Source organism: Oscarella lobularis, chromosome 12 (assembly GCF_947507565.1).
Source record: "Oscarella lobularis chromosome 12, ooOscLobu1.1, whole genome shotgun sequence".
Classification (NCBI taxonomy): domain Eukaryota; kingdom Metazoa; phylum Porifera; class Homoscleromorpha; order Homosclerophorida; family Oscarellidae; genus Oscarella; species Oscarella lobularis.
In genome coordinates this window covers 100931-128758 of record NC_089186.1, presented here as the reverse complement: position 1 = coordinate 128758, position 27828 = coordinate 100931, and the positions used below count along the sequence as shown (strand labels likewise).

The 27828-nt window shown below is 45.7% G+C and overlaps 5 protein-coding genes and 1 long non-coding RNA gene across 6 annotated transcripts; 3 read left to right on the top strand and 3 right to left on the bottom strand.

Annotated features, from left to right (window-relative positions):
• Window positions 1–619: 619 nt before the first annotated feature.
• Window positions 620–14561, bottom strand: LOC136193521 (sacsin-like). The gene is made up of 4 exons (XM_065982428.1): window positions 14435–14561; window positions 14114–14220; window positions 13799–14063; window positions 620–13746 (listed from the first exon to the last, which is right to left on the bottom strand). The coding sequence occupies exons 1-4, from the start codon at window positions 14454–14456 to the stop codon at window positions 866–868; spliced, it is 13275 nt and encodes a 4424-aa protein (XP_065838500.1). The 5' UTR covers window positions 14457–14561; the 3' UTR covers window positions 620–865.
• Window positions 14562–14946: 385 nt separating this feature from the next.
• LOC136194303 (ropporin-1-like protein) lies at window positions 14947–16195 on the bottom strand. Its single transcript, XM_065983381.1, has 6 exons — window positions 15987–16195; window positions 15817–15937; window positions 15642–15733; window positions 15422–15491; window positions 15189–15364; window positions 14947–15137 (listed from the first exon to the last, which is right to left on the bottom strand). The coding sequence occupies exons 1-6, from the start codon at window positions 16124–16126 to the stop codon at window positions 15065–15067; spliced, it is 672 nt and encodes a 223-aa protein (XP_065839453.1). The 5' UTR covers window positions 16127–16195; the 3' UTR covers window positions 14947–15064.
• Window positions 16196–16470: 275 nt separating this feature from the next.
• LOC136194301 (tyrosine-protein phosphatase non-receptor type 7-like) lies at window positions 16471–18644 on the top strand. Its single transcript, XM_065983378.1, has 10 exons — window positions 16471–16631; window positions 16687–17220; window positions 17272–17349; window positions 17398–17479; window positions 17533–17591; window positions 17650–17787; window positions 17837–17956; window positions 18015–18169; window positions 18234–18393; window positions 18446–18644. The coding sequence occupies exons 1-10, from the start codon at window positions 16521–16523 to the stop codon at window positions 18488–18490; spliced, it is 1482 nt and encodes a 493-aa protein (XP_065839450.1). The 5' UTR covers window positions 16471–16520; the 3' UTR covers window positions 18491–18644.
• A 193-nt stretch (window positions 18645–18837) lies between these two features.
• On the top strand, window positions 18838–24420 carry LOC136194297 (fibroblast growth factor receptor 2-like). The gene is made up of 16 exons (XM_065983376.1): window positions 18838–18961; window positions 19311–19368; window positions 19424–20155; window positions 20225–20826; window positions 21008–21334; window positions 21391–21714; window positions 21765–22604; window positions 22657–22749; window positions 22797–22910; window positions 22966–23231; window positions 23334–23456; window positions 23510–23580; window positions 23635–23675; window positions 23724–23823; window positions 24092–24182; window positions 24236–24420. Exons 4-16 carry the CDS (start codon window positions 20712–20714, stop codon window positions 24332–24334), a joined length of 2604 nt encoding a protein of 867 aa, XP_065839448.1. The 5' UTR covers window positions 18838–18961; window positions 19311–19368; window positions 19424–20155; window positions 20225–20711; the 3' UTR covers window positions 24335–24420.
• On the bottom strand, window positions 24195–24700 carry LOC136194304 (uncharacterized). The gene is made up of 2 exons (XR_010671604.1): window positions 24581–24700; window positions 24195–24518 (listed from the first exon to the last, which is right to left on the bottom strand). It is a non-coding gene; the product is annotated as an uncharacterized lncRNA (long non-coding RNA).
• On the top strand, window positions 24373–27827 carry LOC136194300 (fibroblast growth factor receptor 3-like). The gene is made up of 11 exons (XM_065983377.1): window positions 24373–24541; window positions 24833–25168; window positions 25280–26179; window positions 26236–26346; window positions 26401–26627; window positions 26687–26812; window positions 26872–26942; window positions 26998–27038; window positions 27098–27197; window positions 27258–27363; window positions 27416–27827. Exons 1-11 carry the CDS (start codon window positions 24373–24375, stop codon window positions 27539–27541), a joined length of 2313 nt encoding a protein of 770 aa, XP_065839449.1. The 3' UTR covers window positions 27542–27827.
• Window position 27828: the final 1 nt, after the last annotated feature.

Here is a 27828-nt window from a genome sequence, read left to right as displayed (position 1 = left end):
CATCGAGATCCGTAAAGCTTACGTCGAGATGCTTCAAATTGGAAAATTTTCGTAGCACGCGCAAACCGATGGGACCGCGCGCGTGATTTGCAATGAAGTGCGTGAGAGAGTCCCTCGTTGGGGTCCCAACGAGAATTTCCAGAAAAGGAACGGGCAAATCGCCGAGACATGGGCTCAACGATATGTCAATGCTCTTCACGCAGTTCTGCTCCCGAAGATGCTCGACGATCGTCTCTCTATGTATAGACACGAGAGAAGTGAGTGGTAGAGTGGTCAAACGACATCTTTTGCTGAGCAGGATGTCCAGCATGTTCGCTATCAACTTAGCGCGTCGAGCGAGGCCTCCGATGAGCTGGTTCGAGATCGTGTATGGCAAGGCGATCGCGCTACTGGCGAGAAGGACTTCGGCGACCGACGGGAGTAGCTCGGGTAGTAGAGCATTCGTAACGTCGAGTTCAGCGAATATCGGTGAAGTTCTGCAAAGGCATGCGACGGACAAATCGGAGAGCGACAGCAAACGAACATCCATCTTGGCCACGTGCACGTACACGTGACCCTTGGTCATCACGGACTGAGCGTCATCTTGAATTTCAGAAGACTGCAACTTAATTGTTGGCCTAAACCTTTTTTATTTAATGCGGCTACAATGCGGCTACATAACGTACGTGCAATGGAGTTCAAGCAAAGAGTAATTACTGGGTGCGGTGCTACACTAGCTAAAGGCTATATACCCACAAGAAGCAGCGAAAATCGGCAACAACAAACAAAGAACAGCAGCATCAGGTAAAACAGAAGCGGTGACAAGAAACACTACAAACAAAACAGAAATACAGACTACTTGACACTATTTTTATCTCACAGCAAATCATATGGAGGGAAAGATTTCACTAACGATTTTCTGAACACCTTCTGCTCCTTCCAAGGCGATGTCTGCCTGTGCTTTAGTGTAAAATGAAGCCGGTTCGGAAGTAGAGTCAGCCGCCGGAACTCGAGCTTTCGTGGCATCTTCGTCGTCTATTAGCAGCACAAAATCGACGAGTTCTTCTGAATGACGGCCGACATAATCCGAAGCATGGAGAAACGCCTGCAGTTTGCTCTCTTCCATTCTCTTAGCATCTATTCCCTTCTTGCAGAGTAGAATGCCCTTCAGTGCTTTCTCGACGGATTCGCGGCATTGATAACAGACAAGAGCGAAGTTCTTGGAAGCCGTGTCATCTTTCTCGCATTGTCTCTTATAATGCTCTTGAGCAGCAAGCAAATCAGCTATGGCCTGTCTAATATACATTGCTCCCCATTTTGGATCCGGGTTCAGGTGCGGAGTAGACGGAGGACAAGAATGCGAAAAGAATGCCGGACCAGATCGCCTTCGGCGAGATCGAGACCGGAATTGGCCAGAAGTAGTTTGAGGCTGAGGCGACGCCTCGGGTTCACGTGGACGCTGGCGGGAACGTTGTGCATAGCTATTCCACCCGTCGTAAAATGATCTATAAGAAAACGAAGCGTCACCTCCCGTCGTTGCGCTTCGACTTTCGGCTGGAGGCCCCTTCTCCACTTCGGCCATCAAAAATATAAAAACGTCTTTTGCGTCGGGATCGTCGTTTTTGTCAGGATGCCACTGCAAGAACAACCGCTTAATTGCTCTCCGTTGGTCGTCTTTATTTTCCAGTGTCCAAATTTCGGACAGCAACCTTCGCACCTCGTCTTTTTTCTCTTCCAAAGACAAACCTACTTGCCTCAAATGATCATCGCTTTCTCCTCCAGTTGAAACTGCAACATCTGTGCTTCCGCCAGCGGCCTCACGTTCTTCAGTAAGTTCTGGAAGATTTGGCGCAGGACGTTCTCTAAAGAATTTGAAAAGTTTTATACTGTCTGCTTCAATCGGTTCCTCTGGGCCAACTTTAATCATGTACTTAGGTCTTTGTCTAACTGAACCAGCTTCGGCCTTCACACTGCGTTCGTAAACTTTGTGAAATATTTTCGCATAGATGTACGTATCTTCGTCTGTTTCGTAAGCGACCCATTCGTCTACTTCAAACTTGAAATTCAAATTGTATTTCATTTGTCGCTCATGGCTAGGAAAAAGACGTTTACCGCACTCCACTCTGCCAAGTCCACGACCGTCTGAAAAGTCTTCGCCGTCTGACAGTTGAAGAAACTTGATGCCTTTTTCTTTTAAATATAAAGGTATTTCCGAAGAATCATCTAATGAAAGCATACCGACGATATGGCTGTCTTGCTTGAAGGAAGTTTGCAAAAGATGTAGAACGCATTCAGCTACTTTTTCTGAAAAAATGCTGCCGCGATTGTTCGCAGTATTCAAAAACGATTCCGTGACATAAAGCACAGAAGGATCTTCGCCAACAGCAGGTTTCAGGAAAATGTCATCTTTTGATGTCTCGCTTATCTCCTCTTCACTTGAGAAAACAAGGAGTGAAGTGCGAAAAGAACGCAAGCATTCAACCTCAAACTTCTCAGCCAATGTCCTAAATCCTTGAACCAAGGTTGGAGGAATCTCATCTTCCCTCTGTTGGTGAACGTAAACGCTCTTAATGCCTCTGGAAAACAGTTCAGACTTTAGAAAATCCTCTAGACCCCCAGCAATTCCGATGTGTTCGTCGCTAGTCGACTTTACAATGCTTCCTTCTTTGATGCGTTCGCCGACAAGACTGGAAAACATTTTAGGACGAAGTTCTTCAGGAAGAAAATCGACGGTTTTTTCGTGAAGTGATGACAATTTGCACTTCTGTAGGTCAATCAGAAAATGATAGGACAAGCTGCTAATGATACTCTCGTGGTGGCTGACATCATCTAAAAATACGAGTTCACTTGATAACTTAAGCTCATCTTTGCTCGTGAGAAGATAAAGAGGCTGCAGAGAATCTACAGACACTTCTCGATCTCTTTGAAGACTTTCAAACAACTTTTCTGTAGCCAAAACGGCTCTTTCGTAATCGTTGGGATTAAGGCTACTTTCTTTGTTATGAAAAAATATGCCTTCAAGGACACGGGCGTAGTGAAACGGTCTCGCTTCCTCGTCAATGCCAAGAAGTTGAAGAACAGCTCTGTAAGGCAAATACTCTATAGGCAAGTCAAACAGATAAGGAGAAATTTCGTTTTTTATTTTCCAAGCAATTTGGATTGGAGACGAAAATTCGACGTGACGAGGAATAAAAACAAACGGCAGTGTGTGCAGGTACTCGACAGCTGCTTTAGATTCCGCGTCGAAGCATTTTGCAATAAACAACTCCGGATTTCTCAAGTCTGTTGCCGAGGTCAATTTAGGTAAATCGTTTTCAATCGCAGAAAATTTCACGTTCTCTTTTAGATATTCCAAAACCGATATAGTTATACTCGTCATTTCCTTCACAATGTGGCTATCGGCCTCTATTTCCGGCTTTAAAACACCAGCCATTGCAGCATCGACGTACGTTCTGACATTTGATAAGACGTCATTAAAACTCGGCTTGACTGCTAGTCCAAGCCATTCTCGGTGGCTTGAATCCAAAGAAACCAGCTCGTCCCAAATAGGAGAAAAACTGCGTGAAGTCCAACAGAGTCTTTCGTTGGGTACACTAAAAAAAACACAGTCTTTGAAGCTCGTCGCCCGGCAGCCCGTCTTCAAATTAAACGGCTGGGAAATATCCGTCAATTCTTTCCTAACTTCCTTTGCAGGCAGATAACAAATAGAGCCCATTTTACTCCACGTTTTTGCGTCACGACCTTGGTAATTGTCAAGAAGATGACAGAAAAGAAGCCTCGATTTTTCTGCCCATTTAACTGCGTCTTTAGGGCTCATCAACCTCTTTCCTTCTTTTTCAAGCTCGGTAGCAAAATCGACCAACTTTTCTTTACTAGCGACCGTTTGGAGTCCAAGAAGGCAAAGAAAGCGCATCCATTCTAAATAACGGGTCTCAATTTCAGGTGGAAAAAGCTCGTCTGCAAGCATTAGTCTAAACAGGCGGACCGATGGATTAAAGAACGCTGACACGCAATGAAGTCTTCCTTGTCTTAAGAAACAGGGAGTATTTTTCAGTTTTTCAAGAACAGCATTTGTGCCAAAAAGTCCAGAAAATTGGGACATTGTTGTAGCCAAGTATTTAAGATGACGCATACGATTCTCTTGGTTTAGAACAAAGAAATACTCCAAAATATACTCGACGTAGATGTCATCGACAGATTTGTCATCAAGTTCGAAGTAGTTGTAAAGTCTATTCAAATCTGGTTTCCTTTTTAAAAACGCTATATTTGCCGTTGTAGCCGACGCCGCTTCCATCCACTGCTCAGAACCAAACGAGGGCAAACTGTCCGGAAGAGTAAGAGCAATTTTTTTGCTAATCCTGATAAATTTTCCTGCTACGTTCTCAAAAAGTGGTAATGATTTGATTTGTTCCAGACTGCAATCTGCTTTACCAGAATAATCGATAAGAGAATTAAAGTGACCGAGAATCTGCTGTGCTGCTTCAGAAGTAAAGCCCTCCTTATTAAGCAAGCCTATTGGCGCTTCAAACAAATGAACTAGGGCGCTTATCAATCTGTCGGGCTTAGCTGTAGTTGCAAGCTTTGACTCTACAAGAAGAGAGATAATCGTTGTTCTCTGAGAGAAGAATGCGACTTCAAGAAAAGGGACACCAATCGCTTTAAGCACTCTTTCCACAGGAGAGCCGCTGAGAGAAGTATTATGGCAAATAGTATGTCCAAGCTTTGCAGGAGCTCGAAAAGAACGAGTGCCACTCTTGACGGGAATAACAGGCAGCTCTTGAAATAGACTAATCGTTTCTTCAAAATCTGAAGAGCCTTGTGTCACAACGTATTCCCAAAAGCATTTCAGCCAGGAGTCATCTGGTCGGAGCAGATCTGTTTTCTCGTTGTACTTTCCCAAAGTCTTCAAATCAAAAATTGGTAAACGTTGAACACATTGTAAGAGTTCACGAGGAGTAAGTTTTCTAACTGCAAGTGACTGAAAATCGTAGTATCTAAAGGCAGATTGTCGTAGTGCAGGATGAAGAAATAAATTTTGATTTTGTGGCAGCAGCTGAGAGTACATGGAGAAGTAAACATAATTTTCTTCGGAAAATTGTCTAAGAGCTCCGTCAGCTGTCAATAGCAGAGGAAGGCTATTCAGCATTTCCATTGAGAGCTGTTCTTCAACTTTTCCATACTTCTGAAACAGAAAATGTAGGAGAAAATTAACATTTTCGGAAGTTTCTAGAACAGTTCTCTCAATCATTCTAAGCACAAGTGTGCACGACTTCTGCTCAGTGAACCTAATGAGGAAGTCGTATACGGACTGTCGACTTGTCGTTTGAAGGCTGCAGGTTTGCACTTTATTTAGCGCCTCGCATATATTCCACGATGTGGCGACAATAGGAAGTCCAAGCAAGAGCAGTAGTGACTTGAGAACAAAATTATATTCACCGCATTTTTCCCTAGGCCCAAAGTTGTCAAGGATACTTGGATTCCAACTCATAGGAGCTTGAAAACCTGGCGGAAGCCAAACTAAATAAGGTTTAGAAGAAAGACGTTCTTTCACTTTCGTGAAAAGTACTGAAGGTTTTTCCAGATTTACTAAATGCCACGAAAGAGGCAAAGGATGGTTTACGAGAGCTAGAACCGGTGATTTCCTGCAAATCAGTTTAGAGTAGACCCCACGAGAAATACGGCTCCAGTACGTCTCCTCCTCTTGCCAACTCGGAAAGAGACAGTGAAACCAAGAGAGTCTCTTGGCTAAAGTCTCAGGAGACGGATCTTTATCGCCACGCATCACGTACTCTCTCGCCTCCTCAATAAATCTTGCGTACGCTGGAGCGATGCTCAAGTCAATAAGTTTTTCATTCCAAATTTGCTTTTCATCGCACCATCTGCTTCCTTCTGAACTACTAGCAGCAGCAGTGTCTCGAAAGAGATTTCGACGAGCCGAGTCCAAGGCGAAGTGCCCGTTGACGTACACAGGCAAAGGAATGTTTTCGGGAAGAGGAAGATAACAATAGGCTCTACCATATCTTATTTTCTCATCTAAAATAGCTGCAATGCCTCCTCGTGGAAAAAGAGAGAGCCTCCTGACGTCACTGAAGTTTTCGGCGGTATCCGCTTTTCCCATGAATTGATGCACAAGCCAAGTTCTTTTCTTGTCTTTTCCCAAAATGGTAGGTTTCGAAGAAACAGACATTTTGTAACTGACATGATACAGCGGAATGCAATTCGTTTCAACGTCTTTGAGTTCAACAATTTTTTGAGAGAATTCCTTTCTCTTCGCTTTAGCGGCAGCGTCTACATCAACTCGAACCGAAAACTTATCGCGACGAGTGCCATTTTCGTCGATAATGGATAGTTTGAGAGACGTAACAAAGTTCAAAAAAAGGAGGAGATCGCCAGAGTTGGCGGCGAATTCGTCCAGAAGGGCTTCAATAGCCTCATTCGTAACTTCGTCTTTGGAGATATCAGATTTCGCTGCACATTGTTTATTTCTCAAAGGAAATCGAAACAACGTTCCTCCTTTGAGAGAGACGTCGCGGTCAAGAACCGAGTAATAGCAAGGCTTCATGTCTTTAAAGCTTTTCCAAACTTTCTTCAACGGTGGCTTAAAAAGGCGACCAGGCTTATTGATCGTTGCTCCGGGTACAAACCTGCAGTGGGGATCCAAAACACAGAACAAGTCGTCGTTAGAGATAAACGAAGGGCAGTCTGTGATATGATACACGGAATTAAATCCGATTCCATACTGCCCGGTTTTCGATGAGTCATCTCGTTTACTTCCTTGTCCAAGATTTTGAATGCCTTTAATGTCATTTTCAGTAAAGGGACGATCGTTGTACACCAGGAGAGCCGGCCCTTGCAGATCTTTCCACTCATTGCACATTAGGAATTCTTTCTGGTGGACCCGTTTGTCGTATATAATATGAAGAGTGGACGCTCGGGCGTCGTCTGCGTTCTGAAGCAGTTCTTTAAGAATTTGCACTCCCCAAGGATAAGCAGTAACTATGTTTTTTATGCGGGTAGTCAATGGCTCGTATTGCCCAAAAGGATCTCCTGGGAAGTCTTGCGAAAGACTATCAACCATTCTCGTTCTCGCAGGTATGACCCCAAACTCCAGGAGCACTTCACTGCTTGCAAGATGGCTGCGAACAAGAATTCTGCCTCCTGCTGCGGCCGCCGAAGGACCAGCCCAAGAAGCGTCGAGGTAGGTCATTTGGGAAGCTGGAAGTAGACGAGAATGTTCCGAAATAAGAGGAACTTCTTCCTCACCTCGTTGGCTTTCCCTCCACTCTTTATCCTTCTTACGTGACAACTCTTGAATCAATGAGCTCGCCATAGAGTCTTCGTCATTTGTAAGTTTTTCTTTGCCCTTGTCCTTAGCCATCTGCCTCAGGGCCCACACGTAATCCTCTTTCGCAAAGCGCTGGCGAACACCGGCTGCTTCAAGAAGCTCGCGCACACAGTAGAGTTGATAAGGAACGGCGTGCAAGTACTTTGTTGCTGATTTGTCAGTGCTAAACTCGAAGGCCAGCTGAGACGGCTTGACGAGGCTGTCGCCAACTAAAATCCACTCAGTGCGACCGGACAAGAAAGTAGGGCCGGAGACGATTTCCTTTGTAAGTTCTCCGGATCTCAAACGTTTATTCAACTCTAAATATACCGCGTAAATCAAATCTTTAAGATTTTGAGAAACCGTTTTCTGAGCAGGAGTGCGATCAAGAGCCGTTTTTAAATGTTTGAGCACAAATGCAAGCGGTGGAGGCTCGATTCCAAAGACAGGTAGCACAGACGAGCAGTGACGTTCCCAGTCTGATCTTGGAAGTTCCAAAACAATTCCTTGTGTTCCCACTTCCTGAGAAAATTCTTTAAAGAACACTTGGGCAGAAGAAGAAACAAAACGCTTTGTACGATGAACATCGGAGAACCAGTCAGACGACAAAGGGTACTCTTCCGGACACTTCATCACGGGCAAACATTCAATAGATTGGATTTCCGCTTTTTTAGTGTAACTGCACGGCTTCATAGATCTGTCCAACTTTTCCATCAGTGTCGTAACTGCGTTGAAACGAACTTTAATCTTGCTGTTTTCTGAAATGCGACATACGCCTTGAAGTCGTTCAGTAACGTCTTCCCAGTCTAGAAGATTGTAAGTTTTCATCCCCAAGACTGTCAGGGCCTGAAGTATGTCAGGGGTCCGATAACTCTGGAAAGGAAATCGCCCATCTTCTTCACTAAATAAATCCGTTGTAGCATAGTCAGGCTGAATTAGAAAACAAGGTCGCGAGAAGCGCATTCCGTCGGGTGAGCAAGGAACAAAAGACATTGCTTTGAGAATTCCACATAGATGCAGAGACGGAGACATGATCAATTTCAAAACAGCGCAGATCAGCTCATCTCTCTTTGTCGCCTCAAATAGCGTCAGTGCATTGGGGAGTACTTTCTCAGCAAATGATTCGACGGTCATAAGTCTTTCGCGAAGAAACGCTTCGCCAACAGAAGTCAAGCCTTTTAGCACATGACCACCACCGTCCGGAATGGGGACGTAATTAGGACACGAAAGTTCCGTCAAAGTTTCAGCATGAGGAAGGCTTTTCACATCCGAAGGAAGAATCAGTGCTTCAAGTAGGGTAATCCATTCACTAGTTGTTTTAAACAGAGCCGCCTTCTCTTTGATTACAGTGGAGTAGAAAGTCATAGCTAGATGGCTCCACATAAGTTGCGCCGAAGAGATGTCTGGCCACAGACGGTAATAGTCACCAAGCGGCGGATTCTGTGAAACTGACGTCACTGCTATAAGCATAGCAAGTGTTGCTTCTGACAAAGCATCCGTAATAAGTGCTTCGTTCCACCTAGCGTCGATGTCTCTCCTGTCCTCAGCCACAGATTCGGTATTGTGCCACCATAGGCTACGTCTGTTCGAATGAACCGCAAAGAATCCGTTAACGTGAAAAGGCAAGCCGGTTGAAATCGAGAGAGGAAGAAAGCAGAACACTTCGCCATCTACAGCAACAGGTTCAGCAGGCTTGTTGGATGAAAGCTTAGCGGCGACTCCGGCAAAGGGCATCAAACCACTCTTCCTTCCTTCTGGTGACCGTGCCAGAACTCGACATTGATTCCGTCCGATCGAAGAGCATATTAGCCATCGCTCGGTTTTCACACTACTAGCGTCGCGAAATTCAACACAGCGTACAGTGGAAGCGTTCGCATGAGAAGAAGACGTACCACTGCAAACCACCTCAGAAGCCTGATAAAACAGCTGAGACTGCTTCATGCTCGAACTCAGCAAATCAGGCGTTTCGTCGCGTGCCGTCATTCCAAACAAAAATACGCGATCTTTCATCGGCGACGTCGACCCTTTCTTCAGCTTGTACACATTGATTGAGCGAACGTTATTCAGGAAAAGCATGATTTTCTCGCCGACTTGTTTGAGAGCGTCAAGCGCGTTTTGAACGTGACGTTCGTCGTAGGCTTCTTTCTTAATGTCACTCTTAAAAGCTTGATAAGGGGTTCGCAAAGGCAAACGAAACAAGGTTCCGGGAAATGCTCGCTGATCTTTCACGCTGCATCCAAAGACACCCTCGTATGGTTGAAATTGATCGGGAAATCTTTCTGCTATCGGCGTTGCACAGAAATCAATCTTTACGCCAGGTTTTGACGGATCCGTTATGTGATTCCCAAGATGGAACCGATGAGGATCAAAAATGACAACAAAATTTCGGCTTACAAAGCTGGGAACGTCTGTCAGATGATACACCGAAGTGAACCCAAGCCCAAATCGTCCTATCTTGTTCAAATCTGTCATCTTCGTCTTCCCTGCCAATTTGGCAATGTTCATAAAGTCTTCGTCGCGAAAAGTGGCGTTATTATAAGCCCACAAAGCGGGCCCCTGGCAGTGCTTCATTTCGGGCGAGAGAACAGAAGACGAACCCCCTTGACGCCAGTCGACGAGAATCGACACTTCCGTAGCACCAGCATCATCAGCATTTTGAACCAGTTCCTTGAAGATGCCGGCGTCATCTTTGTATTCAGACAGAATGTTATTGATGCGAAGAGTGAGAGGTTCGTTGGGACCGAGCTGCTCAAAGCCAAAGTCAAGAGACTCTGACGGTGCCAGACGTTTGCTCAACGAATGAATGCCCAATTTGTAGGCCGTGTCGTGAGTGATTTTTCGGTGAATCACTTTGAATTCGTCGGTTAGTGAACTCTTGTCACTGGAGCGAAGCCACTCGGCATCACAGTACATAACGTTGGAGCAGGATTGAAGATCAAGAACGCTTTGGCTGTCAGCAGGCACTAGAACTTTCTCTTTTAGATGTTCTGGCAGAACGTCGACTTCTTCTGTCACCCAATTCAGGATCTGAATAGCCAGATCTAAATCTCGGTAAAAATTTGCTTTTGGTTCTCCGTTCTCATGAGCAGTTTTCATTTCGTCAAGAACCCGAAGAACATCTGCTTGAGTGAATTCTTCTTGAATACCCAAAGTTTTTAAAAGGTTTGGCTGCTTCAAATGAGGATACTGGTCGATCTTGAAGAGCCAAGGTTCCAAGGAAGAGCGAAAAAGACACGATTGAGCAATACGATCCGCTCGAACGAACCCGTGAGTTTCGTTAAGCCAGACAAAGGGCGTATTTTTGAAACGCTGAGAAATTTCACTTCTCAATGAAGAAGCCGTCCAACAAGAAGAGTCGGTTAACTGCGAAAGCGTTTTGAAAAAAGACTTCATTATCTTATCAAATTCTTCAGGTCGTCGATGGGTGCTGTAATGCTTAATTGCTTCTTCCAGTTGACTAATGACGTGGCTGATTGAAGGCAGTTGAAGCTCGAGAAACTGCATCAAGCTCTTATCGCGCACCACTCCACCTTTGACTATGAAGGCACTGCTACCAACGAGACAAGATAAATCGGATAGAGACACTCTCATGTCCGCGAGAGTGCAGACGACGTCCTCTGCATAAGCTGTCATTGTAGAGGAAGCCTTCCACGGAAGAACACTACCAATTTCTACCGGTTCGCTCTCAATTGGGCACCAATCTAGATCTCGAAGTTGATCTGCGTAGGTTACCGTGGAAGACCATTTCCAAGCGGCGTTCGTCAGTTTTTGCCTTGCCCACAGATTGTCAGATAACAGGCAGAACAGTGCTTCACCTTTATCGACATCACCTCTCGACGCGCACTTGGCAATTTCAAGAAGTTCTGACGCAGTAATAGACTCCAGCTGGCGAGAGACGACGGTACGAAAAAGCTTTCTACCGTATTCCAAAGAGGGATCAAAGAGACCTGTTGGGAAAACCGGTTGTCCAGAAAAGAGCCTGGAGAGTGTTCCGGAAGGTAGGAACAATTCTGACGGTTTTCTAACAGAGCCGTTGGATACAGGGACGAACTCCAACATCGCCATCTTTTCGCGAACAGCATTATCAATTTCGTGGGTATTGTCAAGTAGATATTTCACTATTGTCGTCCGGTCGTCTCTTGAATACTTCGGAAAATCAGGAAAAACAAACCTGAGAAAAATTTCTGAAAAGGAGCAATAGTCAGCGACATTTAAACTGTGTCTCATAAGAGCAGCTTCCTCGTGACTCGGAAATGCCAGTAGATCCCTGGTAATCGGAAGGCCTTTCTTCAGCGAAAGAGGAACAATACTATTGCACTTGCTCAGGCTTACATAGGCGTTTGTCTGGTAACGACGAAACAAAGGAATCAATAGGAGACAAGTACATTGCTCGCCACCTCTGGGCGGATTAGTCCCAATGATTCTGTAAAGAAATGAAAGCACTTCTTCACATTGTTGAGCAGACCAGCTCAAAGAAGACGATTCAAGCGAAGAAAGCGATTTGGCGAGACATGCAAAAATGTTCAGTGGAGACCAAATATACTGCGTCAATTCGCTGTTGGAGGAAACATACTCGGGACAGTCTTGAAGAACAACGCATCCAGTGTTAGCAAGAGCTGCTGATACCAACGGCGGCAGCTGAACTGGAACAGAGTCGTGCTGAGCAAAGACAACATTTTCCTGATAAACAAGCTGAGCCAACCTCTTGCAATGGCTATATGGCACAATCGTGTATCCGGTCAAGTCACTTAGGACACCACGATGCTTTGCCAGCCACTGCCACAGTTGCTGCATCCATTCCTTGGTTGGGTGACCATGCTGCGTAGGATTCCAATAAACAGTGCGCACGTCCCGTTTTATGGCAATCCAAGTCTCAGCAAAGACGCTTTTTAGAAGTTTGGAGACGTTGTAAACTTCCAAGGGCTTCAGTCGCAAGGAAGTGCAACTTGAACGCGACGTCAGTTTCTTGTACAGCGACTTTTCAACTGACGCGTCAAAAAATTTATTTTCCATCCCAGGAAACAAAGACATAGGGCATTCGTCGCCTGCAATGTAAACTTCATCACCTTGAACGTACCTCCGACGAATCTGGAAGGCGACGAACGTTAGGCTGCTCACTGGTAGAAGACAAAGTCCGTCTAAATCGGAATAGGAATTGTCTGCCAGAATGCAATGAAGTAGACTCAGCTTTTCTCGACGCGATAGAGTTTGATAATGAGAATTTTCCTTAAGTGCAGAGCGAATGAACCCGCAGTCAAAGCTTCGGTATTTACTGTTGACGTGCTCCAAACATTCCAACACGTTTTCTGGAGCTAACACGACATTCTTTCCAATGACAATCATTTCTTCAAACGCCACTCTCCAATGCTCGCTCATGGTAAAAGAGTCGTTCAGAACAGAATCGGACAGCTCAATCCATTTCCCTCCGCGTGCTTCCGTCCAAAGAATCGCGTAGTTCTTCAAGTCAGACAACAATCCAGGAAGAACTTTCGTCTTCCAATGATTTTTAACGTTACATGGACGGGGCCACGCTCTGTAGACATTGGTGTGGCCAAGAGAAAGTGCAATAGCCGTTCTGATTAGCCAACTGTACGCAGGAACAATCAGATGCTCCAGCAACATATGATTCCACAGAGCCTTTTCATCTGCCTGCCTGTCAGCTCCAGGCCACTTTAGACTACGGCGATTGTCCGCTACGCTAAACGATCCGTGAACGTGCACGGGCAATCCGGTATTGCTGTCGTCGTCATCACTAGGAGGAAGTGGCAAAAAGCAGAAAATTCGGCCCAAGCTATCGGCCTGCTTAGTGAAAGGCTCCAAGGGAAGAGCAAGCCCAACCCAAGGCAACTGCTTTAACTCAGCAGCCAATTGTGCAACTTGCGCGTGCTGCTTAGAGATGTAATGTACCACAAGCCAGCGCTGCGTTACGGGCTGGTCACCGCGATTGCAGCACGCAACACTAGCGGTGAAGGTTTCTTGAACTAATGCACGGTTATCCCTGATACCTGCTTCTAGTCGCTTTCGTGCATCTTCAACGCTTTGTTTGGTATCGCTGCCAAGGGCAACGCTAAATAATTCCTCTGGAGCTGCCTTGCCAGCATTCCACTCAAGAATTTTGATAGAGGACACGGATTTCAAAAAGAGAGGAATGAGATGAGCGTCAACTTTGAAGGACTCAAATAGACTGTGGATACTCGCTGGTGAGGGAGTGCTCTTGCTCAGTTCTGAAGTTGAGCCATTCGTTCTCAGCGGAAAACGAAAGAGCGTCCCGTTGAAGAAGCCGTCGGAAACTCTGCAGCCAAGAACGTTGTATGGAGCAAACTGATCCGGAAAAACGTTGGCGTCTTTGAGGGCAAAAGAGCGCCCAGGTTCCCCCCTGGCAACGTATCTCTCGTGAGGGTCAAAAAATCCCACGACGTTCCCACTAACGACACTCGGTAAATCTAAAAAGCAGTTAATAAGATTTTTTTATCAGTGTCCATTTGTAGTAGTTACCGGTCAAATGATATACGGAATTGAAACCGATTCCAAAGCGACCTACTTTCATCGGATCTTCCTCTTTAACGCTTTGATACGGCTTTTGAATTCCTTCCCAATCCTTCTTTTCAAAGACGGCGTTGTTTTGGGCATAAAGGGCCGGCCCTTGAAATTGCTTCATCTCAGCATTGATGACCGAATTTCTTCCATATGCATCCGGTCTTGCATCCAATAGGAACTGAACTTCAGTTGCGCCAGCGTCGTCGGCATTTTGAATGAGTTCCTAATCAGATATGCGATGATTAATTTTTTCCATGGATGCTCATTGAGAACCTTGAGGATTTGGCCTCCTTCTGGGTATCTCTCGAGAATGTCCTTCAGTAATTTGCTCAGAGGTGGGGTCCGTTGGCCAAACGCTTCCCCAAAGCTTTGGGAAATGCCTACGGATTTCGTGATTCAATTAGCTAATGCAGTTAAAAGCACGTGGAGCCGCGTTGCGGAAAAAGGAGACAACGCTACGCTTGCTGCTTAGCAGCTATTAATATGAAAAGATCATCTGGTTTTAGAAGAAGTGCTGAGTTGAGAAAGAAACTTTGACTCGGGTTCGCGAAGAGCAGATAGCATTAGTGAGCAAGACAAGCCTAGATAGCTAACCTGCTTCGTGAGAGCCGCTCATCGCCTACAGCTAGCTCAGGAGCTCACAACTTGAACGCGAATGCGCGAATGCGGAACAGGAGAATGAGTCTCTGAGAACGGCAGCAAGTTACGATTGGGGCATGCGCCTACGGTGATCACGCGACAAACAGGAAAACGGGTACATAATTAAATGTGCTATAACGCTTTCCGCGGTGGTCAGGATAGAAAAAACAACGACATCACGTATTAGCGACAATGCAGCTGTAGCTGACACAAGCATTACTCCGAGACATTTTGCTCTGACTCATAGTGATACCATAGAAACGTATCCCCTTATTACCAGCCAATAATACGACGTCACACATTGATTTGTTACGTAAAGAAATATTGGTGCTTCAGCACGTGATTGTACCTGCTTCGTCTCGATGAATGACAGTTCAGCGACTTATCAGCGTGGCATCCAGCAGTACTGTAGGGAGTTCTAAATGTCTCAATCAACAGCTGACTCACATATTGACTATACCTATATCTTGCATTCCTCAAACAATTATAATTCTTTTAGAGATGAACAATACTTTACGTAACGTAATGCAGATTAATGAACATAGCATCTAACAAGAAAAAAGAGAGAGTTCCCAACTTTTTTTCTTAATCTCCTCCAAGCCTTGGACAATCCTTGTGCTGAAAATTAGCAGGGCCAATAAGCCCATCTTGTCTTCCCCTAATCACACAAAATTAATTCCGATTTTTCATAATTATACGATTTACTTACGCGGCTTCTTTGAGATATGACGTCACATTTTCCATTCTTTCTTTGGCTATTTCTCCGTCAATTTCCGCGAGGTAATTATAAAGATTCAGAAAAGTGTCGAGAGGAATTTGAGCCGCTCCGCCTTCCGGACATGAAGTTAAAATCTCACAAATAAAAACCATTGCCGAAATAATATTCTAAAGAGAGTGAGAACTCTAAATAAAAAAATGATATAATATTTCTCCCTAACGTACGTTCTCAAGAGAAGAGCACGAAAGTGACAAAAATTTAAGCCAATCAAATTCCTCCTCAAAATCTCCAAGACTAGAAGAAAGAAAAAAAACATGCATAGACTATAGACAAATATAAGAGTGAATACGGTACATTAATTAAATCAAATAAATAAAAGATGTCCTTTAGAATATAAGATTCCCCAAGTAGGTTCTTTTAAAAAATTATGACGTCATAAATTACCTCAGTAATTCGATCAGTTGCTCCGAATCCAGTCCCAAATGATTCCATTTTTCGGTCAACTGTTCTTTTTTCACGACATTAGAAGAACCAAGCTAAGAAAACCAAAAAAGAATGTTTTTATATGTACTCCCCAAAGGCGAAGGACGGCCGTCTCAGTATATATTTCGGTTCTAACCTGTTTGTGAAGAACTTGGAGCGTTCCCTTGGTCAGTTTTCCTTTCTTCGCTTCTTTCGTCGGGATTTCGAAGCGTTCTTTGACCGGAGGACGTTCGCCGGCCGCCAGCGCTTGGAAATAGCTGAAAAAAACAATATCGTGGAGGAATATACGCTTTGTTGCCTTGTTACCCGTGCGACCATTTCACCAGATCTTTCGGTTGGGTGCGAATCGCCGATTTTGTGAACTCTTTCAGGATGTTTGGCAGATTTGGTGGAATCTTTATCTGCTCCGGGCAATAGAGAGGCTCTTCGGTCGTCTGCGAAAGCATTTCTCGTCGCGTGGTCGAAGTTTCGGATACTGCGTGTCTTTAGCAACGAAGGACAGCCCGTATGTGGTTACGTATTGAAGACCCGGACAAAAAAAGATTCCTTTTGTCCTTAGAGGGCCTTTAGCGCTAGAGACAGCTAGCTTTAGGCACACTCGCTGCATGTACTGTCACTGTTAGACATATCCTAGACTCGCGGTCGAAGGAACCTGCCGCGAGACATTCTATCGTACGAGTACAGTAGTGCATGAACATCCGCATTCTTGATGGAAACCATAACATTGCCAGAGCCAATCAGAAAAGGAGTCCAACCTCTTTTGTAATTAGTTCTCGTAGACGAAGTCGCAGAGTCCTCTCTATTCGCCGTGACCTTGGGCAGGAAGTAGGCGTGTGAACAATGGCGAACGCCGATATTCCCCAAGCGTACGGCATTGCGATGTGGATCATAGTCCTCATCGGCGTCGGCGGCGCGATGATCATAACCATCATCCTGGGGATCGTCAGCGCAGTAAGTAGCCTGCAAATTTCCAGCGAAAAGAGTCCCTATGTATAATGACGCACAGCTGGCGAGACGAACGATACTGAAGCGACACCGTCGCGTCGTATTCGACGTATTTCCGGCTGGCAGTCCTATCGTTCCTCGCGGTCCCGCACCGCAACCCCCGCAGCCGTACCAACCCGTCGTCGTCGGCGGAGGCGGCGACGGCGAAGTCATCGCCAACGTATCCACAATCGAAGTCGAGATCGGCTCCTCGACGGGAGGCGCGACGACCAACGGCGTTCCCATGCAATCGATGCCCCCGCGTCCTCCTCCCAAGCCGCGCCACGTCCGTCCGGCTTTCACTGCCGCCGCGTCGAGTCGACGCTCGTCCGACGCCCAGTCGCATATCGAAGCGCGACCGGGATGGAAAACGCAGTCCGGTGTGCCGCTTCTCGACGTTGCGGACGGATTCGGGCAGGCGGATCTCGTCAATGAGACGTCCGAGACTCCCGGCGGCGAGTCGGCGGAGCAGGCGAGGTATGCGTCGCCGTCGGCGGCCGCTGGCGTGCAGATGAGGAAAATGTCGCCGAGAAAAGCCGAGGAGTCGATTGTACAGGTTCTGCTTTTCGCACACGATTTTTAGCCTTGTACGTTAGTGTCCGAATAGGCGCGACAATCAAGGTATAATCGAGAAATTATGCTCGATTCGACTCCCCAGGAGAAGGAAATCGACGATGAGTTCAAGGTAGGGGACGACTTTCGTGGAGCGGTATATTGAAGTCTTGCCCATTAGAAATTGCCTGTTGTACGCGTTGATAGCAAGCATTTGCCAGCCGATGCGTACGTGAAGAATCGATACAGCAGCGTCCTGCCATGTATGTAAAGTGAAAGTGAAAGTAGAAATCCTATGTATACATTATGTATTTAGCCCCTGACACTCTCGTTCCTCTCCATGGATCAGGCTACATCAACGCCAATTTTGTCAGGGTATTATTGCTTGGAGAGACTGTAGATAATCAAAAAATCTATATTTGTTTTCTTGAAGGGATTTGACGGGAATCCCAACAAATACATAGCAACGCAGGCGCCCATGGAAAACACAGTTGATGATTTTTGGCTCATGGTATTGGACCACAACGTAACTGTCATTGTCATGGTGACGTACCTCTTTGAATACGGAGTGGTAAAGGCATTGAGTCTATATTGTAAATGTTTTTTAATTTCAAATATAGGAAAAATGCATTCAATACTGGCCGGATAAAGGAGCCATGCGCTATGGTAACGTGGAAGTGAGCAATTCGGAAGAACTTCATAAGGAGCACTACATCAGAACGACACTGAGAGTCAAGACAGTAAACACGTGGCGATTTTTTAAAGGCTATACTAATTATCTCCTTATCTGTCATGCAGAACCAAGGTTCACGTACCGTGAAGCACTATGCCTTCACTGGATGGCCAGAGCACGGAATGCCAAGAACGTCCGTTGGCGTTCGCAGTTTTATGCGTGATATTGATGGAGACGTCCAAGAGTCTGAGGGAAACGGAACCATTCTCGTGCACTGCAGGTATGTTGCAAGGATAAAAGTGTGAGAGGTTACCATAACTATTGGTTTCGGTCTTTGATAACAGTGCGGGTGTTGGTCGGACTGGAGTTGTGATTGCCATTGATATTGGAATGAAGAAGATTGAACGCGGTTTGCCTGTCGACGTGGCTGATATTGTGAGCCACCTACGGGTTGATCGACCGGGCGCTGTGCAGACTCGCTCTCAATATAGATTTATTTATCGCGTAAGGAGAATAACGTAAATGGGTCAAGGTGGTCTCTACGTCCTTTTTTTAGGCTCTGAGAGAACACATGGAACAGGAAGCGACGGCCAATGTCTAACGATCACGCAGCTGGGATAAAATGTTTTCTTCATTTCTGGTATGCTTTTCACACTATAATGGTTTTTTTCTGCACGTGGTTTTTTTTCTGCACGTTGTTCTGCTAATGACTAAGTGTTTAATTAGAGGATAGGCTCATTAGCTAAAGTACATCACTGCTGTTCGTTTTTCTCGAACTGAGTGCTAATAATCTAAATTAATCAGATGTCGGTGTAGGACGGATGTAGCGAGAGGGCCAGCAAGGGGGTCAGCACAGAAGAGCCACGTCAAATTTCAGCTTGGTCCGGCTCGTAGAAGGAGCATTTAATTAATAGAGATTTACGCGAGTCACATGTGCATTGTCCGGGCAACGTTGCATTCTCGTCACTAATTCTCCGCTCTGAGCAAGCAAGCAAGCGTCTGGGAGAAGTTGACGTCGAGAACGAGCTCCTGCCGTGCGGCAAGGCTCTCAACACGGAAGCAAAGTCAAGAGGTAGGCATCAAACGTTTCGCCACCTCCTCCCACATTCCCACAACGATAAGCGCAAGGTTTTCGCGACCTTTCGCCAGCCGCGCGACAAGCAACGGCCTCCAAACTGGCATTTATATCCAAGAAATGCTCTCTGCAACGCTTCCTTCCGCAAATGGCTGGCTTCTTCCCTAATTCAGGCGCGTGCATCCACTCGCTGTCGAGCAATCTCGAGCCGTACGCACTCGCGTGTCCTCGCGTGCCATTCACGTTTGCATTTACTACGATCCCTCGCTATTCGCGTTCTCTTCTCGTCGCTGGGACCCCCTTTCTCACCTTCGATCGTTCTTACCTATCCTTCTGCGTTTTCTAGATGGCTTCGCATGTTCTCGCAGCAACAAAGATACGCGCGTCCACGCCGTGCTGCATGCGTAAGCGCGTGACACATTCTTTTCCATGAACTTCACGTAATTGCCTACCTTTTAGAAACGGCACGGCGTCGCCAAATCTTCCCGCTATAGGAACAGCGGATTGTCTACTTTCCGACGCGGTCTGCCTAGAGCTGTAGCGCAGATGAAGATGAATGAATTTTTTCGAGGTTTTCCTTTGGGGACCACCGTGGAGTAGGCATGCACTTAGGGGGCGGGACTCACTGTCACACACACGTCGCGGATTGCCTGACGTGCCATTGCTCACGCTCCTGAGCATAGACCGATTTCCAAACGAATCTAAACACTAGGCTTGTTTCCAACTGTGTAATCGAGGGCGGGTTGGGGTTCAGGAGTGAGAGCTTGTGTCATGGCAGTGCATGATGCTTCATTTGTGTGTGTGACAGGGAGTGTAGCGGGGACGACACGCATTCGTTACGTAGAGACGATTCGTACTCTGTTTGCATCACAGGCCGACTATGTTAGTGTGCACGGGTCCTTTCCCTCTGCATTAGGGTATAGGGCGGCTGTCAGTAGGTAGGGCGGTTAGAGGTTTAGTAGGTTTGTAGCTCCTTTTTCCCTGAACGTGCTTAGCTGACAGCCGCCACCCTCCCAGTTAGACCATTTCAATGGATTATATTCAGGTAATTTAGGTTTAAATAGATGCTTATTTTATAGGTCAATGGATTGTGAGGTAATCTAGGTTGATTAGTATATAGGAATTTTTCTAGGTCAACGGATCTTGAGGTACTTTAGGTTTAGGATTATTTATAGGTCAATGGATGCTGAGGTAATTTAGGTTCATTAGAATAGATTTCTATTTTATTTAACGTCATTTATTGTCATTTTTTCTGACCAGGTTTTATGTCAATGGACTGTGGAGGTTTGATTAGAACGAAGTGATGTTTTTTACGTGGTATAACATGATCTCTGCGTGCTGTGGGGTTTCTAACGAACAAAGATAGTTTCTGCGGAGAAAAGTGGAAGGCCAGCGTTCATACAGGGGGCTGAAGGGCAGACGAATTAGATGGGTTCTGACGAGGGCAAGATAAAAGAAGACCGTATTTATCAAATAGGCTGCTGTTTACTTTTATAGTGCTTTTTTCAGTAGTTAGGCGCACAATACACAGGCAGCGCGCGCGCAGGGTACGCGTACGTGAAGCATATCTGTGCGTGAAGCACGTACGTCCGGACACAAGCTTCATGCACGCGGTTGCATGTCAGAGGACAGGAGTCGCGGGTCATTTTTGGGAGGAGACCGGACGTTGTCTTGGGGTTGCTAGCCACGAGTTCTATAGTTCCTTAGCTTCCAACGACATCCTAAACAGTGCGAACTGTCGCTGAATATGCGATCAGGCAATCGTCTCCTTCTCCTACTCGATCTCTCGTCACTGCTTGGAGTTCTCAGTGCCGCAATTCAAGCGGTGTCTTACTCGCCTCCGGTCCCAAGCGATGTCGAAGGTAAAAGCCCCGATTCCGTTCCGTTCCAATCGCGTTTCGAACGCGCAATTTTCCGTCGTTGGAAAAGGTGTCCCACTCCCTAAACGCAAGCTACATGCGCGGTGACGTAGGCAGAGTGTAGGCTATCTCTTGGTTCAATGATGACGTACCGTTGATCTCCTCTGATTGCTATTTAATTTAGAAAAGGGGACGCCAAACATCTCGACTCACTTTCCATCTAAAGCGTTTTATCCTCAAGAGACGGACATAGAATTGTCGTGTAGAGCTACGGGAAGACCGCTGCCTTCTCTGACGTGGTATAAAACTAGGAAAGACGGTCGAGTCCAGGAAGTAACGCAAAAGAGTAACATCCTCATCAATGAGCCAAAAAATAGAGACAGTAACATTGTCAGCAAAACGATCATAATCCGCGCCGCCGTTCCCATTGGAGACAGTGGAACGTACACATGCGTTGCATGGAACGAACAAGGAAATGCAACGGCATCCACAAACGTCACCGTTCATAAAAGTGATTAGAAAAACAGTGTCATTATATATGTGAGTAGTGAGGAATCTTTCTCTAAGATCCGCCCAAGCTGCCCAGAAATTGGCGAAAGCCCAGTCGTTTGACTCTTGTCTACGACGCACCGCTCACTATTCGGTGTCGTTTGGAGGCTCCTATAAAAATAAAATCGGAGTCGTATCGTTGGATGAAGCAGGAAGGTCACCGTTACAAGCCAGTAAAAAACGACTCGAATGGTGAACGAGTCTACGTTCGAAGTTCGAAAGATGGAGCCATTTTGACGTTTACGAAATTACGTGAATCTGACGCCGGTACTTATCGCTGTAGCGCGTACCGCTTGGACAAAAAACGTACGGCGAAAAAATTCGTCACACTAAATGTCACAGGTAAATTTTGACGTATTAGAAGAAATTATTTTATTGAAATGGTTTCTCAGGCATTCCGTTTGCTCCCAACTTCACCGTGGCCCAAAATCAGTCGCAGTTCAACTGCACCGTTGTCTCGTATAGTCCCCACGCGAATCTCAGTCTGATTTGGCTATATAACAACGAGTTGAATGAACCTTCTCGTTTTCCGCCGGTTCAGTCAGCTCAAAAGCGGTCAGGAAGTGTGTACACGAGAACTCTGCAGCACTCGGTTTCAGATCCCGGGACGTATACGTGCGTAGTCCGTTCAGACATTCACAAACTAACCAAAGAAGCAAAGCAATTCAAAATTGGAGTCTTGATAGATGAAACCTCGACGATACGATCGACTCCTTTTGAAACCGAGATAACAGATGATCTTGTCACGGAAGACGAGTTTCTCTCAACTGCTACATCAGAGGTATATCCAGAGGTTTCCTTGAGGGATGCATCTGCGACTACCAGAACGACAATTCTACCCGTAGTTCTCACTCTCGTCTTTGTTGTTGTCTTGACTACAATTGCACTTTTTTACGTTTTTCTGAGAACGAAACGTCGTCGAGCCGGCGGAGCTGAAGAGACGATAGAGCCAGTAGAGAAGGAGAAGACTCCCTCATCATCGCCTTTGCCTCTTCGACGACGTCTTCCCGCTATATCAGTCACAAATGCGAATGGTGACAACGAAGCGATTCCCGAAGAGAAGTCAGAGAAATTTATCAGGCAGCAACAGGAGCTCCAATGGAATAGTAGCATGTTCGATTCCAATCGAATCGACGATGCAAACGTTTTGCCTGAAGGGAAGAAAGATGAGAATGTGCCACTGGGTGTAATGGAGTTTCCAAGAACGAAGATCACCCTGGGCCACGTCATAGGTAGAAAATAAATAAATGCAGATATGGTATTAGTAGGTAAAACGTGTATCAGGTACTGGCTACTTTGGTACGGTCGTTGAAGCGGAAGCCCAAAATCTCGTACCTGGTTTCGAGTTGACAACAGTTGCAGTCAAAATGGTCAAAGGTACGTTGAACGCAACAGTTAGATAAACGCTTGAGTTTTTTGCTTAGAGTCGAATGATGCTAGTCGAGCCGTTAGCCAGTTGGCGAACGAGGCCTATTACATGGCGAAGTTTAGGCCGCACAAAAACGTTCTCCGTCTCTTGGGAGTGTGCAGTGTCAACGGTACGAAAATAAACATTTGGTATTTATTAGTGCCTATGTCTGTCTACCTACATAGGTCCCCTTTGGCTTATCGTCGAGTACGCGCAACATGGAAACTTGAGGGACTACTTGCGCTCGAGACGGAGATACCGCGCTGCTTCGCCGTGCGATTCGAATTCGAGTCGATACAGCGGCGTTTCGTTGAAGTCGACCGCGTCTGGTTATCACACGAACGCCGGCACGAGCACTTTGAATTCAAACGCGACCTCGTTTGGCGAAAGAGACGTGTTTGACTTCGCTACGCAGATTGCTAGAGGAGCTGAGCATCTTATATCCATGGAGGTAAGGCATTGTTGATCAGCTAGATATTAGTCAAAGATGTTATACAGTACTGCATGTCGCCACAATATATAGGCAATACTGTCAGCGTCTTTGTTATTTTAGTACGTCCACCGCGATTTGGCTGCGAGAAATATTCTCGTCTGCAAAAACGACGTGCTCAAAATATCGGATTTTGGAATGGCAAAAGAATTTCAGTACTTTCAGAACGGCAAGCAGTCGTCAAGAGTTAGCGAAACCAATTGCATTATTGTTCGTGTATTAGCAAGCTTTTATTGTAGAATACCATACCAGTCAAATGGACAGCTCCCGAAGCATTGCTCTACAAGCAGTATTCGGAAGCGAGTGACGTGTACGTTTCTCATAGTGCAAGTGCTCTCAGAGTTCTTATATTGACGTCTTTCAGGTGGTCATTTGGCGTCGTACTCTGGGAAATCGTCACTCTTGGTAGAAAAAAGAAAACCAAGTGCGATATTATTTTATTTTTTTTCGTAGGAGGGACCCCTCATCCAGGGATCCCCATTGAACGTCTCGTCGATCTTTTGCTCACAACCGACTACACGATGAGTCGCCCAAGAAATTGCCCACCGTCTTTGTAAGTATAAGCTTAGATGTGTGCATGGGTCTTGGGGTGTCTTGGGGTTCTTATAGTCTAAACAATCGGCTTCTTCTCTTCAAAAATCTATTGTTAGTAGTCAGTTTCCAGGGGGGTGAGAACGATCTTTGGAGATTTACGCCGCTGAGGGATCATTGCAAATCGTAGTTATTAATAGCTGTGCCCCTTCACGCGTGTCGCGACCGTGTCCCACGCCGAACGCTACAAACCGCAACGCGTGCTCTCGAAAAAATGTTTTTTGTTCCAGATACAATGTCATGAAAGAGTGTTGGGAGATCGAGACCGGCGATCGACCGACTTTCGCCGAACTGCGACGTCGATTGGAATACATCCTGCAGGCTCGTTCAAAATGCCATAATGTTTCTTTATTAGTTTATCGTTGCTATGCTAGGATTGCACTCGTGCGATCGCCTCAGCGTCGAAACAAGCAGACAATCGAATCAACAACGCAGGCGAAGCGGAGCTCTATTCGTCGCCGTCCGATATTTGATTACGATACCCGTGGAAAACGGACCATATAGCGTTTACATGCGCATGCTTAGAAGCCATATAGCAGCACTGACCCTAGTGACCGCATCCTTCATCTCTTCCCTTTTGTGTCCTATGATTCGACTCTCTGATTCTGCGCTGTCCGTTAGCGTGCGGATAGTAGTGTGCGCCGTTCTGCTGCTGAGCTGCGTACGGACTCAAGATGAAGGTACTATATACTCTCCATTGATTTAGCATATGCGTGTACCGCGTGCTTCCCGCGCTCGGGGGAGGGATCCGTATAGGCGCAGTTTGTCTCTAGCTTAGACCATATCCTAAAGTAAGAATCGTATCGAGAGGCGGCCCTTGCTTTCGTAGTCGCAATCCTTCGTTGACCTTTTCCCTTTATCGCATTTTTGAAGCCTAATAGGTTAGAGGGCGTGACCCATTTAGATCAACGGGACGCGCGGCGTCCTTTTATAGCGCATCTCAAAACGTCTTTCTTTTTCTATTACTATAGCTTTAGCGAAATGCGGAGACAATCGACACGAAAGGCCGCATGGTTTTATAGACTGGAAGAACAATCTCACGGTGAATTTATCGGAATCGAGAGAAATACATGTAATGTGCAGACACAAGAAATGCGATATGCTTGTGTGGCAGAAGCTTCCCTATACGTCTATTGAGCGCGTAAACTTTTTATCGTCGCCATCGGCGCGCGTCTATTCAAAACAGGAGACAGATTTGCAAATTCTCACGTTGCAACGCGTACGAGAAAGCGATGCTGGACAGTATCGATGTAACTGCTGCAAGACGAAAAGAGTCTTTTACGCTAACATGACGCTCGAAGTCGTAGGTAAGCAATACTAGGCGGGATATGTAGCATAAGCAAACTGTAGAGTATTTTTCTTATAACGTATTTGCTGAGCACACCTTTGCATGTTGTGACGCTGTTTTGCACTGACAGGAATACCGTCAGCTCCTAACGTGTCGGTTCACGAGCCAAAGGAAAGTCGGGTTTCCGGTACTGGTTTGATCAACTGCACAGTTACCGGAAAATTTCAAAAATCGGCTGACGTTGACGTTTCTTGGTATCGTGGCAACGTGACACTGCGCGAGCCAATCATGGGAGGAGAAAAGGCAAGGCAATCGCGCCTCATTCAAATAAGCGATGGAATCTACAGGAGAATTCTAAACGTACCCAATATGGCTGAAAAAAACAGAGGAACGTACGAGTGCAGAGTACGTGCGAGTACGCATCTTGAGAGTGCAATGGCGCGAACTGTTCATGTCGCCAATTTGATCACACCGACTCCTTCCACTAAGCAAGACGTCACAGTCCCAGTGACGTCGTTTCCCCATGTTTTGCCAACCGAATCTGTGACTGACATTCAAAGTAGGTTTACGGATGTCGACTTAGAAGGGATTAGTACAGCTGAAGCAACTTCGTCTTTTTCCGCCTATGTCGTCGTTGTTCCTTGTTTATTAATTGTTTTGGGGCTTCTTTGCGTTTTGGTTGGAATTTGGGTGATAAGGCGCAGAGAACGCGCTAGGGCGACAAGACTGCCGCCCGACGATTGGGAAAAAATTGACGAATCTATAGAAGAAGAAGCCTTCCGGGTCGTGGTGGATAAAAATCACGGGTGGAAGACTTTTCAGGCGGATAATGAAACGGTGAATCAAAATCAAACTCAAAATGAAGAAGTCGAGAAGAAGGAACCGAGCGGAGGAATAGAATTTCCACGTAGCAAACTTACACTAGGTAGAACACTAGGAAACGGACACTTTGGTATCGTGAGAGAAGCACAAGCGCAATATTTGCATTCGGCCCAAGCCACCACGACGGTTGCAGTAAAATCCGTAAAAGGTGTCTAAACCTAAACCTTAACCTTAAGCATTCATCTTATATGCGAGATTCTTTAGATGTAGACAGTATCAAAGACACAGCTGATCTTTCAGCCGAAGCAGCAGTTATGATGAAAGTAGGAAGACACGAGAACGTTGTTAGTTTATTAGGCATCTGCAGTGTAAACGGTGAGAAAAGAATTCTCCGTGGAAAAGCGCTAGCTTGTTAATTTTACTATATAGGACCACTGTGGCTAATCGTCGAATATGCACTAAATGGGAATTTGAAAAACTATTTGCATTCGAAGCGTATTCACAAGGGAGTCGGTCCTACTGCTTCGACGGCGAGCGATGCTTCGTATAAGTCGAATCTGACGTATTCAGCGAGCCTTTGCCCGGTGTCCGAAAGGGACATGTTTTGGTATGGGGCGCAGATAGCGTTAGGCATGGAATATCTCGAATCAAAGCAGGTATAGGGACTTTTAGGCTATAGCGTTGGCATCTGTTCAATAACTTTATGTTTATGCAGTGTGTTCATCGCGATTTGGCCGCTAGAAACGTTTTGGTCTTCGAAAATGACACTCTCAAAATTTCCGACTTTGGAATGGCCAAGGACATTCACTACTTTGAGTACTACAAAACCAAACCAGGAGCTGTAAGTATATGAAGTCAATTTCTGAAGCACTACGAGTCTTTAATTAATTTTCGCGTCAGAACTTTTTACCAATTAAATGGACGGCTCCAGAAGCATTGATGTATAAAGTTTACACCGAAGCCAGTGACGTGTAAGATCGTGACTAATTTGACTGTAGAAGTGCTTATGCCTTCTGATTATTGCAGGTGGTCTTTTGGAATAGTTCTGTGGGAAATTGCTACACTTGGTACACCTAATATTACTAGCGATGACCTTGCTGATTGCATTCTATACTGATATCGTTAGGAGGAACACCTTATCCCAGTATTCCGGTTGAGCGATTATTTGATTGCTTGACCAACACGAACTACAGAATGGGAAGGCCGCGAAAGTGTCCACAGAAATTGTAGGATTTTTTCAAAGCGTCGTCTTTTTATTTTCTATTGCATGGTACCTTCTAATATAGGTACGAAATGATGCGATCGTGTTGGGAAATTGAGCCGGAAGAGAGACCGCCCTTTCGTCAACTTACCGAAAGATTTAACGATATTCTGGAAGAAATGCCTTTGACCGTATGAAAATGTTTTATTGCACTACCTATTCATGTGACCTGTGAGTCTACAGGTTATTGACGAAAAGGACCTGAATGATCTTTCGGGGACAGTTGATAACAATCTTCCCTGTAATAGTTCGAAATCGAATCAGTTGCAGCTCGAAACTGCAAGCAAACATCTTAATACAATTGCTTGAATGTGCATGTAACGAGGGGGGCGTGCTCATTGCCCCGTAGTAGTGCATGTAGATGTATTGTAAATAGTTAGCGGATGCATTATAGATGACACAAGTAGTTTGTTACAGGTCGTAGGTAGTATATAGGAGCAGGAGAGGTGGGTGGACAGGCGGTCCAGCCACCGTGACTATATATAAGAAACCGATTTAGTACTGTTTGTCGGTTCTTTCTGTATTGTAGAGTGTTGTGTTTTTAATAAGTTAATAACCACGCGGCTCGGTTCTCCACGACCCACGTGGTCTTTCAT